Below are 13,525 nucleotides of genomic sequence, written 5' to 3' on the forward strand. Positions count from 1 at the left end.
TTTTCATTAATTAGGCAGGACATCAAGCGATGTTGGCTTCTGAAACTTTCCTGCTGGAGATTTACATAATTGTAAGCTATAAAGAAACCCTTCATATCAGTAATTAATAGGGATTGGTTGATTTTATAGAAAAAGGTCGATAAAGCCCAAGCAAGCCTGGAGTTTTTAATGTTTTAGATTCTTTAATCAGTGACTCAAAGGTTATTGGGTCTCCCAGAGGGTAATTAAACTCGAAAGGCAAAATAAGTACATTTTAATGCAATAACCTGGACAGCAGTGCTGAAGTTATTTACCAAAGGGCACATGTGGAGAGCAAAGGAATATCAGCATAGCATGTGGCTAGATTAGCATGAAGGCTGATTTGATTGCCTAATAGCAATGTAATACATTCAACAGTACTTATACTTAAAGTCTGTTTTTGTCAATTGTGTTATAAACAAAATGTGCAATGGGTTTATAAAGTATGCAAACTACATTGTAAGCCCACACATGTGCCAGATCTTGATTGTATATTGCAAAAAATGGTGCTTTTCAAAAAAAACAAACGCTATAATGGAAATACATTTTGTCCATAGCTACCAATCCAATCCGTCAATGTATAATTTTGTAACCTATTCTAGAAAAAATACAGCTGGAATCAGTTGGTAGTTATAGGCAGAACAGATATTGTTCGTTAATTCAGCCCCATACTGTTATGATTATACAGTTTCATGTATTTTTCTTTTTATTTGTCTAGTTTCTTAGATGTTAGCCTGCCTTGTTATAGCAACAAATATAGGCATTGTTTCCATGCTTTAAAGTAGTAGTAGTAGTCTGCTAACTAAATAGTGTCAGTTTAGAGCTTTCCTGCTTCTATACATACACTGTAGACAATACAGAGGTAGTTATTAATTCATCTTTTGTACTTGCTTTGAAAGTGTTCTGGCTACCCTGCAGAACATTCCAGCTATATAAAAAGGAAATGCCGGTATCTGCATGTATTCAAGCTGCAGATGGCAGTATTTCTTTGCAGTAGAACATTACATTAGGGCTGCTATCACAGTAAACAGCTTTTGCACATGACTAGTATAGATAAAGCAGAAGGTTTTGAAAGGTAAACATTAATCAAGCATTTTTTAAGCACATTGTGCCGAAACCTGGTGGAAGGCTTAAATAGAAAACAAAATAGGAAATGTAAAATATTCAAAAAGTGCTAGTCACTAATGCATCCCAGGTGGAAATCTGGGCACTGCTGGGTCAAACAGTTCTGATCTCAGTTAGTAATAAATAGCAAGCATTGTTGGAAGAACACAATATGAAAGAATCTTGTTTTATACAGAATCGTTTCATTCCAGTGTTACCCATATGTGTACTTTACCTATATGCTGTTATGTGCAACCTATATGGTCATGAAATTATCAATTAGTTGCATAGGTACCAACAAAAAAAAAATATGTTTCACCAAAGGGTCAATATTAAATGTAAATAACAGACCAAAAAATTGCTGGTTGAGAAATCAGGAATTTCAAACAAAGTATTATTTGTGAAACCGGATGCCAAGAGTTTATTGTGCCAACAACAGGGAATGGTGTAAATAATCGGAACTTTCTCCAACAAAACCAGATAAGCTGCACAAGTTTTTATTCTATAATATTGTATATTTGTTTTAGTGCAAGGCAATAAAAGGTAAAAAAGGAAACATATACAAAGTGAAATATTGATCACTTCATTTGTAGCCTGAATGTCTTTTTTTATTACTTTTTGAATGATCCAGAACTAGTATGCAAAGGGCAGTGAGTAGGTAGAACTCCAAATATGCATATGTATTCCATGGCCTCAAAAGCCTGGTAGCAACAATTTACTTCAAATTTTTAATGAGCATTTTCCCTGTTATCACACGTCCATAATGTTTTTTTTTTTTCCTAATAAATAAGGACTGGTACCAGTCTTTATCCAAAATGTCCAATATGGTTCCATTTACCCACATTGTCCCCGAGAATGAAAGTATGTTAGATTATCTATATTTATTCATAGACTCTAAGTACCTGGGGAATCTGTTTATAACATACTAGGTTTAAAAGACACATGACAATATATAGTGTCCTGACCCTGTGAGAGCTGAGACCTCTACCCAACACCCTTGGCCAGTATTGCCCAGCTTGTGGCAGTGGTACTGATCCCACTGGTACTGATGTTGACAAGTCATTAAGTGCAGGTGTGAGAACATATGCTTTTTCCTGTAACTATTGTACCATTGCTTCAAGTGTTCAGTAGTCTAACAGTTCCCCTTTAAATTGATTCCATTATTCTTTAATAAACCCATGTAAAGTTTAATTACATTTCCAATTATAACCTTGCTCAATAATCAGCATGTTCGGGTTAATCTGTCAAATGCTACAACACAAGAAACTACCTTGCTAGTCAGTTAGTAATGAACACAAAGCTCTTCTTCTTCTTGGAATGTGTTGATCAATGTGAAATACTGAACTCCCGAGCCACATTATAGGATTAAGATAAATCAGTAGCAATCGTCTTACCATTAGGTTTGAACTTTTTCAATTGCTATCTCTGGTGGTAACTTAGGAGTAGACAGGCAGCCATTATTTAGTAGTAAAGCGCACCTCTAATAAATCTTAGTGAATTTCTCATTGTGAGGAGAAGGATCTAGTTTAGGAAAGACAATTAAGTATTATCTAGCTTAGGAACGGCAATTAGGACTTTGTAGATTTGTGTTTTATTTGGAAACCTACAACTTTGTGACTTTAAGTTCAAATTTTATGTCTCAGAACTTGAGTCGTTTATGTATCATTGATTTGTTTTATTGCTTTAACAGTTAACTGCCCAAAGGGTACATTTTATTCTCTTGAACATAACATGTGTGAAAGCTGCTGGATTGGCTCATACCAGGATGAAGAGGGCCAAATGGACTGCAAAAGCTGCCCTGCTGGCACGTACACGGAGTACCTTCACTCGAAGCGTATCTCTGAATGCAAAGGTATGTAAAAGACAGTAAAAATTGTTAGTAATTAACTGTAGGCAGTATGACTTCTAATAAGTAGGAAAGTGAAGTTTATGTAAAATATTTCATTTACTTATGTATTTTATTTTTCGGTTAAATTTATAATGTTAATAAATTATTTAAAAAATTTTTTTAAAAATATATAATTCACCCCATAAGATATAAGCTTTAACTTTTTCCTACTCCTAGTCCCAGTGGAGATGTGTATCTGCCAACCTTTTCTCAAACTAACTTATTGTTCTCAACTCACAAGAGGTCTAATGAAAACTAAAGTCAGTATTTAAAAACTTTATCACCAATCAGATTCAAGCATTTCCATGTTTGCAGTGTTTACTGAAGAGTATATGTAACCACTTACGTTTACCTATTGTATAGTATTGCTCTTTACTTCTAACTTCTTACTTCTGTTTTCATCAACACTCAGAAGCTGGAAGGCAGTGAGGCTAATTTACTAAAGAAGTTATAATTGAAGTAAATTTGTGAACATTCATAACTTCTATAGTGAATTAGACATACTGTGTGACATCAGTGCAAAAACAGGCAGTTGACAAAGTAGATGTCATAATGCCAAGAGAAATGACAGAAGAGAGCTGTATGTTTTCAGTTAAAGTTTAAGTATTAAGGCTTGCATAGGTATGTTGATTTAGGAGTAAATACTCCTAATTGAACACAGATGTAACTAAAGCTACGTACACACTTCCAATTATTATCGTTGGAAAACGAACGACGAACGATCCTGCACGATATCTACGAACGATCGTATAGCACCGATCCTGCACATAGAGATAACGACACGATCGTTCGTAGATATTGTACACACAATAGATACGATCGTTTGAGCGATAGAGGAAGTATGTGCACGACAGGAAAGTGAACGACCGTTCGTTCATTACGCATGCTCAGACCATGGACGATCAACGAACGACCGTACACACGAACGATGTTCAACGATCGTCGTCCAATCCGATCCGCCGGTTCGGTCGTTCGTTTCCAACGACTTTCCTCGTTCGTCGGCGTCGTTGGTTACTTTTTTACGAACGATTTTTTGCCCAATCGATCGTTCGTCGTTCGTTTTGAACGATAAAAATTGGAAGTGTGTACGCACCTTAATTCTCCTAAAGCGTGGAGCATGTGTGCTGCACGAAGACATGCCTTATGCAGGACTTGTGCCTTTGTATGCATATTACCATGCTTTAATACCTATGTTACCACAACACACATTAAAATGCTGTGTGGGAGCATCATGGTGCATTTGCAGTCACCCTGAATGTTACCCTTGTGCACATATACAGTAAAAGTGGATCACAACACATGTAAATTATTTTTGCATTGCGATTTCTTGCAGTGCCCTAAAGTAATACAGTTGCAGTACTTCTGGTACAAATCAGCCTTAAAAGTTACCCTTTATCATGACTTACAGCAAGTATATACTCAAGTATAAACCAGTTTTGTTGTTTTGCTTGAATAAAAACCTTGGTAATACTACAGTGAAACCTTGTGGCATGTCTTAGAACTGTATGTCTTTGGTTTTACAGATGATGAGGTATCATAGACAAGTTTACATGAAAACTTTACATGAGAGCACAACACTATCTACTAGTGACCAATGATAATGCACAAAAGATCATTTAAGTTTAAATGACTCATAAAAACCAACTCAAATGTACAGATATTTTAACTCTAATTTATTTATCTCCTTTTAAATGTTTCAAAAACAACACACCGTGGATGTATTTTTTCACTTTATTTCATTGGCATTTTATCTGTTTTGAATGTTGAAGCTCATTTTGTGCTCTAGGTTTATGTTGTTAAGTCAATGTATTTTTCATGTTTTTCAGATAAAAGTAGCTACTGGTATATATTTGATTGGTTCATATTCGATTATATACAGTACATATGCATGAACAACCTAGAGCTGTGTTTCTTGACCTCTTTACCATGGGAGGACCCCTTGAAATGCCTTTCATGTCTTCAGGGAACTCCTGCTATAATTACTATATCCACAGATCACAGTACATTTGCCTGATGGTTAGTTGAAAGAATTCCTCTTACATTGCTGGCCCAAGGGAAGGATGTTACCCTTACAGATAGCCCAAAAAGATCAATGGTATCAGTTAAACTGATTTGAGAGTCACAAACTGCTCATTGCTCAAGGAACTGAGCAACCTCTGGAGGAACCTTGGTTGAGAAACACTGCCCCAGAGGAACTTTTTTATTACTTTTTAACCCAAGTCCCAACCTGAGTCTAAAGAGGCCCAGAAACTAAAGCACTGACTTCAAGTTCCAAAGGAGGAGCTCTTACTTATTCTGTATGAACTCCTGTGCCAATATCTTGGTCCAATATTATTAAAGAAGGCCTTACAGACATAAGGGCTCCAGCTTATGTATAAAGTCAGTATTTTCTTAGTAGATGCTCCTGGGTTTTGGGGTTTCAGGGCACACTGCAAGCTATATTAGCTACCTTGAGTTGATTGGTGTCCATGAACCCTACTAGTTTGCTCATTTTAAAGTGAGCACAAGATTACTTCACAGAAGGAATTTGAAAATATCTTACAGTTCATACCCAAGCTTGTCACAAAGCATAATTTTTTTTCCATCTCATTCTGCGCATGGATAATTAAATTGATTGTGCTAAGTGCTAGCGCATGAAATAAACAGATGAGACAATGCTGTGCTGTAAATGAAATTGATTGTATTTTAAATTAGTCATACCAGTTGTGATGAGATGAAGTGTGGAGCTTTGAAGAGTGACCGGTATTTTGTATTTTAAGAATTCCATGTATAAGCTAGAATAAAGCATTTTTTGTACTATTGGTTTGATCACTAAGAGACATAGAGACTAATCTACTAAAAGAGTATAACAGTATGAATGTTTACTCAACTAAGATTACAGAAAACTGTGTTTTTTTTCAACACCCAATTATGCATTATGAGTTGAAAAAGAAAAACTGGATTATAAAGTAAACATAGCTTCACTTTATTTACTAAGCTAAATGACATGAATAGTCACTTTTGAAATTTAGGAAACAATCCTACTTTATTATGGGCTAAAGAGTAATATGCTTAGGAGAGAGAAAAAATTGCAACAGAGCAATAGAAATTCATCTGTACAGTACACTAGAAGGTCAGGTTTGTGGAATACCTAATTTTATCACCCTAACTAGTATAAGGTTTGTTTATTCAATAATATGCAGATTTAGCTTACCATTAAAAAGATACATGAATTACATTTAGGTTATGATTTGTTTTAGCTCAGTGCAAACCCGGAACGTATTCATCAAATGGCTTGGAGACCTGTGAATCTTGTCCACATGGTACTTACCAACCAGTGATGGGATCTAAGTTCTGCCTCTCATGTCCAAAAGGAATGTCGACAGTTAAAAGGGGATCTGTGGATGTCAGTGAATGTGGAGGTAAGATGGGAAATAATATGTAATAATTCAGTAAGAGCCATAAGTACCCTTATTGATATCAAGTTTTACTAAAAAGTACAGTTTGTTTGTCAGATCTGTCAATTAACTAATTAATTACAAACTTTGAATTGTGTGTTGGTCTCAATATAAATTAATCTAATATCCTAAATTTAAAATGTACACTGATTAGCTAAAACATTAAAGCCGAACTCCATGATATTGTGTATGCCCTCCATGTGTTACCAAAACAGTTTTGGCCCATCATGGCATTGAAATCACAAGATCTTTGAATTCCTTCCCTAGTATTTCATACCAATGCATAAACAGTACTCACACTACCTCTGCCAGCCTTCTCCCTATACTGCATCCTACTGTGATCTCCTTCCCAGCACAAACGCCAAGGTATACAAAGCACATACGTCAAGGCAGCCACATGTTCAAACAAAAAATTTGATTCATTGGACTAGGCCACATTTTTTTCACTGCTCAGTGCTCCAGTTCTGGTGCTTACATGTGCTTTGTTGATGCTTTCATTGGTGGACAGGGATCAGCCAATGCTTCAAAGTGCACATGAATAGGGACTGGTGATAAATATTACATCATCTGCACAAAAGTATATCTGATAACACGCAATAATTACAATGTGTAGATGTGAAAATTGTTATGTTTTTTTTTAATTAGATATGTTGTGGTAAAAATACCAACAAAAAAATGAACGCATACAGTATAAAGATTTTATAGTCTTATAATGAATTTTAACATATAAAAACATTTTTTTATTAATCAATCAACAGATTATCTAGTGTGTTGGCTATAATTAAACAAAAAATGGATGGTTGTAAGCACAGTTTCTCATTGCTGCAAGTTCATTTTATTTCCCAGAATGAATGATTTCATTTTTGTTTTTTATGAAACGTTCCTGAGCTCTGGAGATTTAAGCATTTCATTTTCACATCCTTTATTTATATTTAAGTTCCATGCCATGCTGGTGAATTTTCTCGGACTGGATTGGTGCCATGCTATCCTTGTCCCAGGGACTACTATCAGCCGGAACCAGGGAAATCGTATTGCCTGTCATGTCCGTTTTACGGAACAACAACTATGACTGGTGCCAGGTCGATAACAGACTGTTCAAGTAAGCTGCCTTTTGTACTCATTGGAATTCTGTGTCTGTGTTTGCAGAACTTGTTAGCCTGTTGTGGGATGAACCGATCTATACAGGTAGCATATTTTGCTAAAAGCTTAATTATTCTTTTAAGTAGGTTATATTTCTTTATAGCTTAGTTTTTATTTGAAAGTAATAATAAGCTGCTAGGTCACATTCCCATCATTACAATGCATAGGACTTTCCTTTGTACTTTGTCTGAAACAACAGGCATCTTTCCAATTCTTGAAAATGCTATATATACTCTTGTTTTATCATACAATGGTGTGTACGCCACTCATATGTTCTGAAATACACAAGATGTGCAGAAGGTAGAACAAATAGTACATTGTGTATATTTTATTAGTATTCTTTATATTAAAGTTCAGCTGTTTAACATTCGTAAAGTGTAAACACATAAGGTATTATGCTTCAGGAAGGGTATTTTCTATACATTTTCTGGAAAAGTGGGTTAAGTTTGGTCTAATAGGAAAAAGCAGGATAACACATAAATCAGGATATGCTATACAGCTATGTATTTATTACCATATCAGTAAACTTAGTTTCTTTTAGTGGAATAATTCAAATTTGAATCAAATTTGTATCAAAGACAGAAATTACAAGCTTATTGGAGGACAGCAAAATGGCAAACAGGTGAACCTATGGGCAATTTCAGACCGGAATAAGCTGTAGCAATTTGCTTCAGGCTCAAACATGGTCTTATCCACTCTAAATTATTTTAGCATGAAAAATTCACTCCATGAATGTGGTTTTCCATGGGTGTGAAAGAGTCCTAATAGTTTGCTGCTTCTCCTCACAGGCTGGTGGATAGACAAGACCTGTAATTCTATCAGAAGAAAAGTATAGGGGGATACTATTGCTAATCTTTACTTTGAGAATGTTAGTTCCCTGGTTTTCCTCACTTCAAATAGATATACTTGTTATTGGTATCTACGTAATACAAAGTATATGTTGAATAGGCAGACAATATTAGAAATATAATCTATAGGTAATGTACAGGTATCAGGTGTCCTTCATTGCTAAACAGGGCTGTGCTTGGAGGAATAAAGAAATCTCAGGACTAGATTGACAGAAGTAAAAATAATTTAATAGCACTATGTAAAATATTAGTGCTATATAAATATAGAATAATAGTAATAATATATTTTGCTGTTAAAACGCCACTTATGTGTATTTGATCCGTACATTCAGCTGTTTGCCTGGAGTTCAACTTTACCTAATATATCTAACATTAGTAAACTGACATCTGATTATTTGCTATAGAATTGTACATAATTGTTAGCTTTTCACTGTATAAGCCTGTATGTGCTGAATAAAAATTACATTTACAATAGATTATTCATGATAGGATGAAATTCCTCTGGGAAATGAAACTTCTTGGTTTGTAAACGGTTTTCTCAGTGTTTGTTCCAGTAATAAATTATGTTAAATGCAATAATGTGCCCCATGTGGATTTCTCAGCAACAATAAATAATAACATTGCCAGCTGTAAGAATTTGCACAATACAGGACAGCTTGCTAGGAGATGCAGTAGTTTAGGGACAATAGTGCAGGATGGTTACATAAATTGTACAATAGCACAAACTTTGTGTTTAAAACTCAGCATAAGTCATGATTATTCCAAATAATTGGACTTTGTAAAAAGACAAAAAGTTATGTATATCAAACTGTTGTAGCAGTGTTGACCCTCTTCACCTATTTAAAATCAAACTCCAGGCAGTTCTGAATAGGTAGATATAAAAAGATATAAAGTGTACTTTATATGCAACTAGCATTGTATACCTTAACTGTCTTTATATCAGAATGCTGAGTACATGTTAGAAATAGGGACAGGATGATATCATCAGTGTGGCTGCTCAATCATTGTCCAATCACAGGTTGAGGTTGGTGCTAGAGCAGTCTGCTGAATTGCTTAACTATTCCTTCTAAGTTCAGAACTTGGGAGAAAGAGAATTAGAAAAGTAAAAAAATATATATATAAAATATGCTGTGCATTTCTTAAAGTGTTACTTTGTTAAATAGGGGGTGATTTAATAAAGGAATTTAGGCTGTTCACTTGCCAAGGGATTGGACATAATTCCTTCACATGCAAAGAAATCAGGAATGTTACTAGGAATTTTACTAAAGTAGATAAACCCTTTGCAAGGGGATAAATAGTTTTACTCTGTGAACTCCTTTGGTAAACCAACGCCATAGTGTCTGCCACTACTCTAAAAAGTATACAGTTCCTAGTGCAGATGTGCAAATTAATGTTCTATAATTATAGTTTATTATTACTGTATATGATTTTGTCCTGAGTATTTGGTTGAATTCCAGATTTCCAGCTGATTTCTATTTTTAGAATTCTATTGGGTTCCCAACATCGTTAGCAGTTTGATATTGTTGGTCTTGGTGACCCAATGGCTTCATATTTGTCTTGAGGATTTCAGAAGAAAGGTCTCCTGTGAATGCTTGGCAATGCCTTCACAATGATGGAGTCAGTCATGCCTGCAGGTAGATGCTATTTCTTTTTTATACATTATAACATAATGTTTAAAAAATCCAGGCTGCAAGTCAGAATTCATTAGGGTTAATTTACTAAAGGAAATGCTCTTAGCAAAGTCTGATCCTTCTTAAAATGAAATGGTCTATAGGAAACATGCATTTTTCAAGCAGAAGAGTTTAGAACATATTGCATGTATAAGTTGTGGTTGAGTAATACTGTGGTAATGTGGTTGTGGTGGAATATTCAAAGCACTAAAATTAAACTCAGATTAACAGTATGTCAAAAAACAAAATTAATAAGTTGAAGCTGCATTTTTTTCTAAATATATGTCATTAACAAAATGTTATATGTAAAAGATGGGAAGCCCTACACTAACAAATGTTTTGTGGATTTAAAGAAGGATAGTTTTGACTTATATAAATGTGATTTCCTATGTAAACATGAACTGATTTTTATTCCTGCTTAACATTGCTACTGGTACAATAAGCCTATCTATCTGGCATTCTTTTCATTTAGGTTTGATTTATGTAAACACATAAGAACATCCAGAATGAACTGGCATGATAAAGATCCTAATAATTAAATATCCTACACTTAGGATATAATAATATATCCTAAGTGTAGGAAGAATACACTTAAAACTTTCAATTCCAAAGCAATCCAAAACAGAAGCCATAGAAATTCATCCACTGCTGCAAAGTAATAAATTAATCAATCAATCAATAAAAAGTACATATATATATATATATATATATATATATATATATATAAACCTAACTGGAGCTAGAGCATAAAGGTACAATGGCAAATAGTTGGATAATTTATTAGATCAGTTTTGAATTTATATCCTTCTTCCTCTCAGTTGTCATTGATATCTGGTACTTTGCCTAACTCATTTTGTTTGTAAAAATGTTTTAAATGTATCAATCAAATGTATTATAACATTAATATTTTAAATTATGGATTATCCCAAGTAGTGCATTATCCCAAGTTCCATAATTGGGTGGGTGGGTGTTGCTTTCTGCCCCCCAGGCCAAGTGCTTTGTGTTGTCCCCTCCTACTAAAGTATGCCAACTGAATGGGAACAGTTGGAAACCATTTTGTGCAGGCAACCCACTGTGTATGGGTTGAATCACATTGCAGCTCTTGAAAGCTTTAATTTGCCCCTGGCCACACAATTACTTTTCCCACCTGGCAAAAAAATGTACTTCAGCCTTAAACACACTCAGCTGCTTGACAAACACTGTGGTTGATACTAAAAACTATATAGTAGTTGAATAGGGGTTTTGGTCTGCAAGTCTGAAGGAGGCCAACACAAAACATGCTGAGGATGGGGGCACAAAGACTAAAAGGTACAATTTATTCAGTGCACAGTACAAACTCGGAATAGATGAGACAATAGGAGTAAATTTATTTATTAGAAAGTATGTTCCCGAAAAAGAGTTATTGAAGGTTTGTTCTTGTCTTTTATTATGACCTGTTATTCCCTTTCCTGATAGAAACAAAAAATACTGCATTGTTGTGAAAATATGTTCTTTTTAGCATCAGAACATACTTCTGTGTCACGCTTTGGGTTTATTTTGGGAATTGTATAGCAACTGGCATACAGAGGAAAGCAAGATGGCTGCCAAGTAAATTCCAAAGGCGATTTGAAATGTTCAACATGCTAGTTTGTGTATTCGTCATTGTTCAAGTGGTCCTAAAAATAGCTTTACGTTCTTGGCATAAATCAAATGGCAATAATATATTGATTTAGTGGTATAGCACCTCTCTATTGCTATAAAAGGAAGAACTGGTCTTTGTGCTTTAATCACAGATGTTATAACTAATCACAAGATTGATAACACGTGTTTCTCATAATGTTATTTTGTAGGTTTTGGCTCCAGCTTCTCGGCGGCGGAGGAAAGTGTAATGATTCCCATTTCTCCACAAAATGTCAACAGCAAATACAAAGTCAGCAGTCAGGCAAGGATACCAGTTATTTTATTGTGTTTCCGTTTAATGGCCTAGCAGCAAAGTCAGATAAAGCAAGTCTTTTGAATACATTAGCCAAGCTAAGCAAGCAATGCATAACGCTAATGTAACTGTAACCTCTTTACCTGAATCAATGTTTTAATATTAAAGTCAAACTGGCTAGATTTAATTCTAATGATAGTGTGAAGCTCAATAAAATGATAGGCTAATGCTTTGTGGGAAATGCTTTCAGACACATTGAGCTTGATAAACATATGCTGTATATAACAAAAAAAACAATAATGCAGAGAGCCAGAGCATTATTCTGCAACATTATAATATAAATAAGACTGTCACACAGCGGCAGAAATACGATATAGGTTCATTTCAAAGCAACATATTGGCCAATTCCCTTCTTATAAAGAAATTAACTATTAAATCTACATTTTGCTCAGCTCTCTGACATGGATTTCTCTGGTCAGATTTGTGTTGGAGAATAAAACATGAATCAGATTTAAAATGTGACTGACATGCACTACAGAAAGCTAATGAAATCTGCCTGACAGACTCTTTTACAAGTGTCATCTACATAGTGAACTACATGCTCTGAGGAACTTGACACATTTATAAAAAAAAAAACAAGTTGTCTGTTAAAAAAGAGAAAAGATAATGACTTGCAGATCGAAAGACATTTACATACTGTCTGCGGTAGACTTAGTTGCCTTCTTACCAACAGAAGTGCCATTCAAGAGTCACCTAGACTACTATATTCAGTGTAGGTGTCATTGGGTTGTACAGTGGCCATTGGTGTTTGAGGGATCACAGATGTCAAAGCATTTACTATATGTCTTATTTTATTCTATATTATACATTTATTATTATTATATATTTGGTAAATATTTTGTATACTATAGTCAAAGTAAAGGAAAAATGCTAAAAACTGCTCGCTCTTAGATATGTATTATATACTCTGAACCATTCCACCTTTATGCATTACCTGCCCCACTCCATGCACTGCTTTAAAATGACAAATACCAGAATAGCTATGCTTTACACTGTGTAGTTCATACCAATCCACTCTGAAAGTTGAGTCAATGTAAATCATTTTCTCCGCAGGGCTAGGCAACACAGTATTGTACGTAAATATTATATATATACTTTTAAGACTTGAAGATACAACCTTGTTTAGAGTTTATTTCTTAGGTGTATTTAAAGGGGTAACATTGCTTACCTTGTATGATCAATTTAAAGACAATATATAAAATCTAATTCTGTTGAACTTTAGGCTTTTAATACATCTGATCTAGTTCCACAGAGAATAAAGCAAATCTCAGACTATCCTCTCTTGTTTATGAGAGTATTTATTTTTTCTTGGTACATATATTTTGGAAAGACCCAAAAGCTAGTCAAGGCTTTTTCAAATAGTGGCATATACATTCTTTTGTCATAGTTTCTTATAGAAAAGCATTTACCGTATTTTTCGGACTATAAGACGCTCCGGCCTATAAGAC

General features: G+C 34.6%; 1 protein-coding gene across 1 annotated transcript in view; it reads left to right on the forward strand.

The window, feature by feature from the left end:
* The window catches only part of SVEP1 (sushi, von Willebrand factor type A, EGF and pentraxin domain containing 1), a gene marked incomplete at its 5' end in the record, with an annotated part of 170,821 nt that overhangs the window by 87,261 nt on the left and 70,035 nt on the right, over positions 1-13,525 (forward strand). The window contains 4 exons of the mRNA XM_072406782.1: positions 2,813-2,974; positions 6,250-6,411; positions 7,385-7,546; positions 11,935-12,026. Coding sequence (XP_072262883.1) covers positions 2,813-2,974; positions 6,250-6,411; positions 7,385-7,546; positions 11,935-12,026 — 578 coding nt within the window. The remainder of the gene's footprint in view (positions 1-2,812; positions 2,975-6,249; positions 6,412-7,384; positions 7,547-11,934; positions 12,027-13,525) is intronic.

Source organism: Pyxicephalus adspersus, chromosome 3 (assembly GCF_032062135.1).
Source record: "Pyxicephalus adspersus chromosome 3, UCB_Pads_2.0, whole genome shotgun sequence".
NCBI lineage: Eukaryota > Metazoa > Chordata > Amphibia > Anura > Pyxicephalidae > Pyxicephalus > Pyxicephalus adspersus.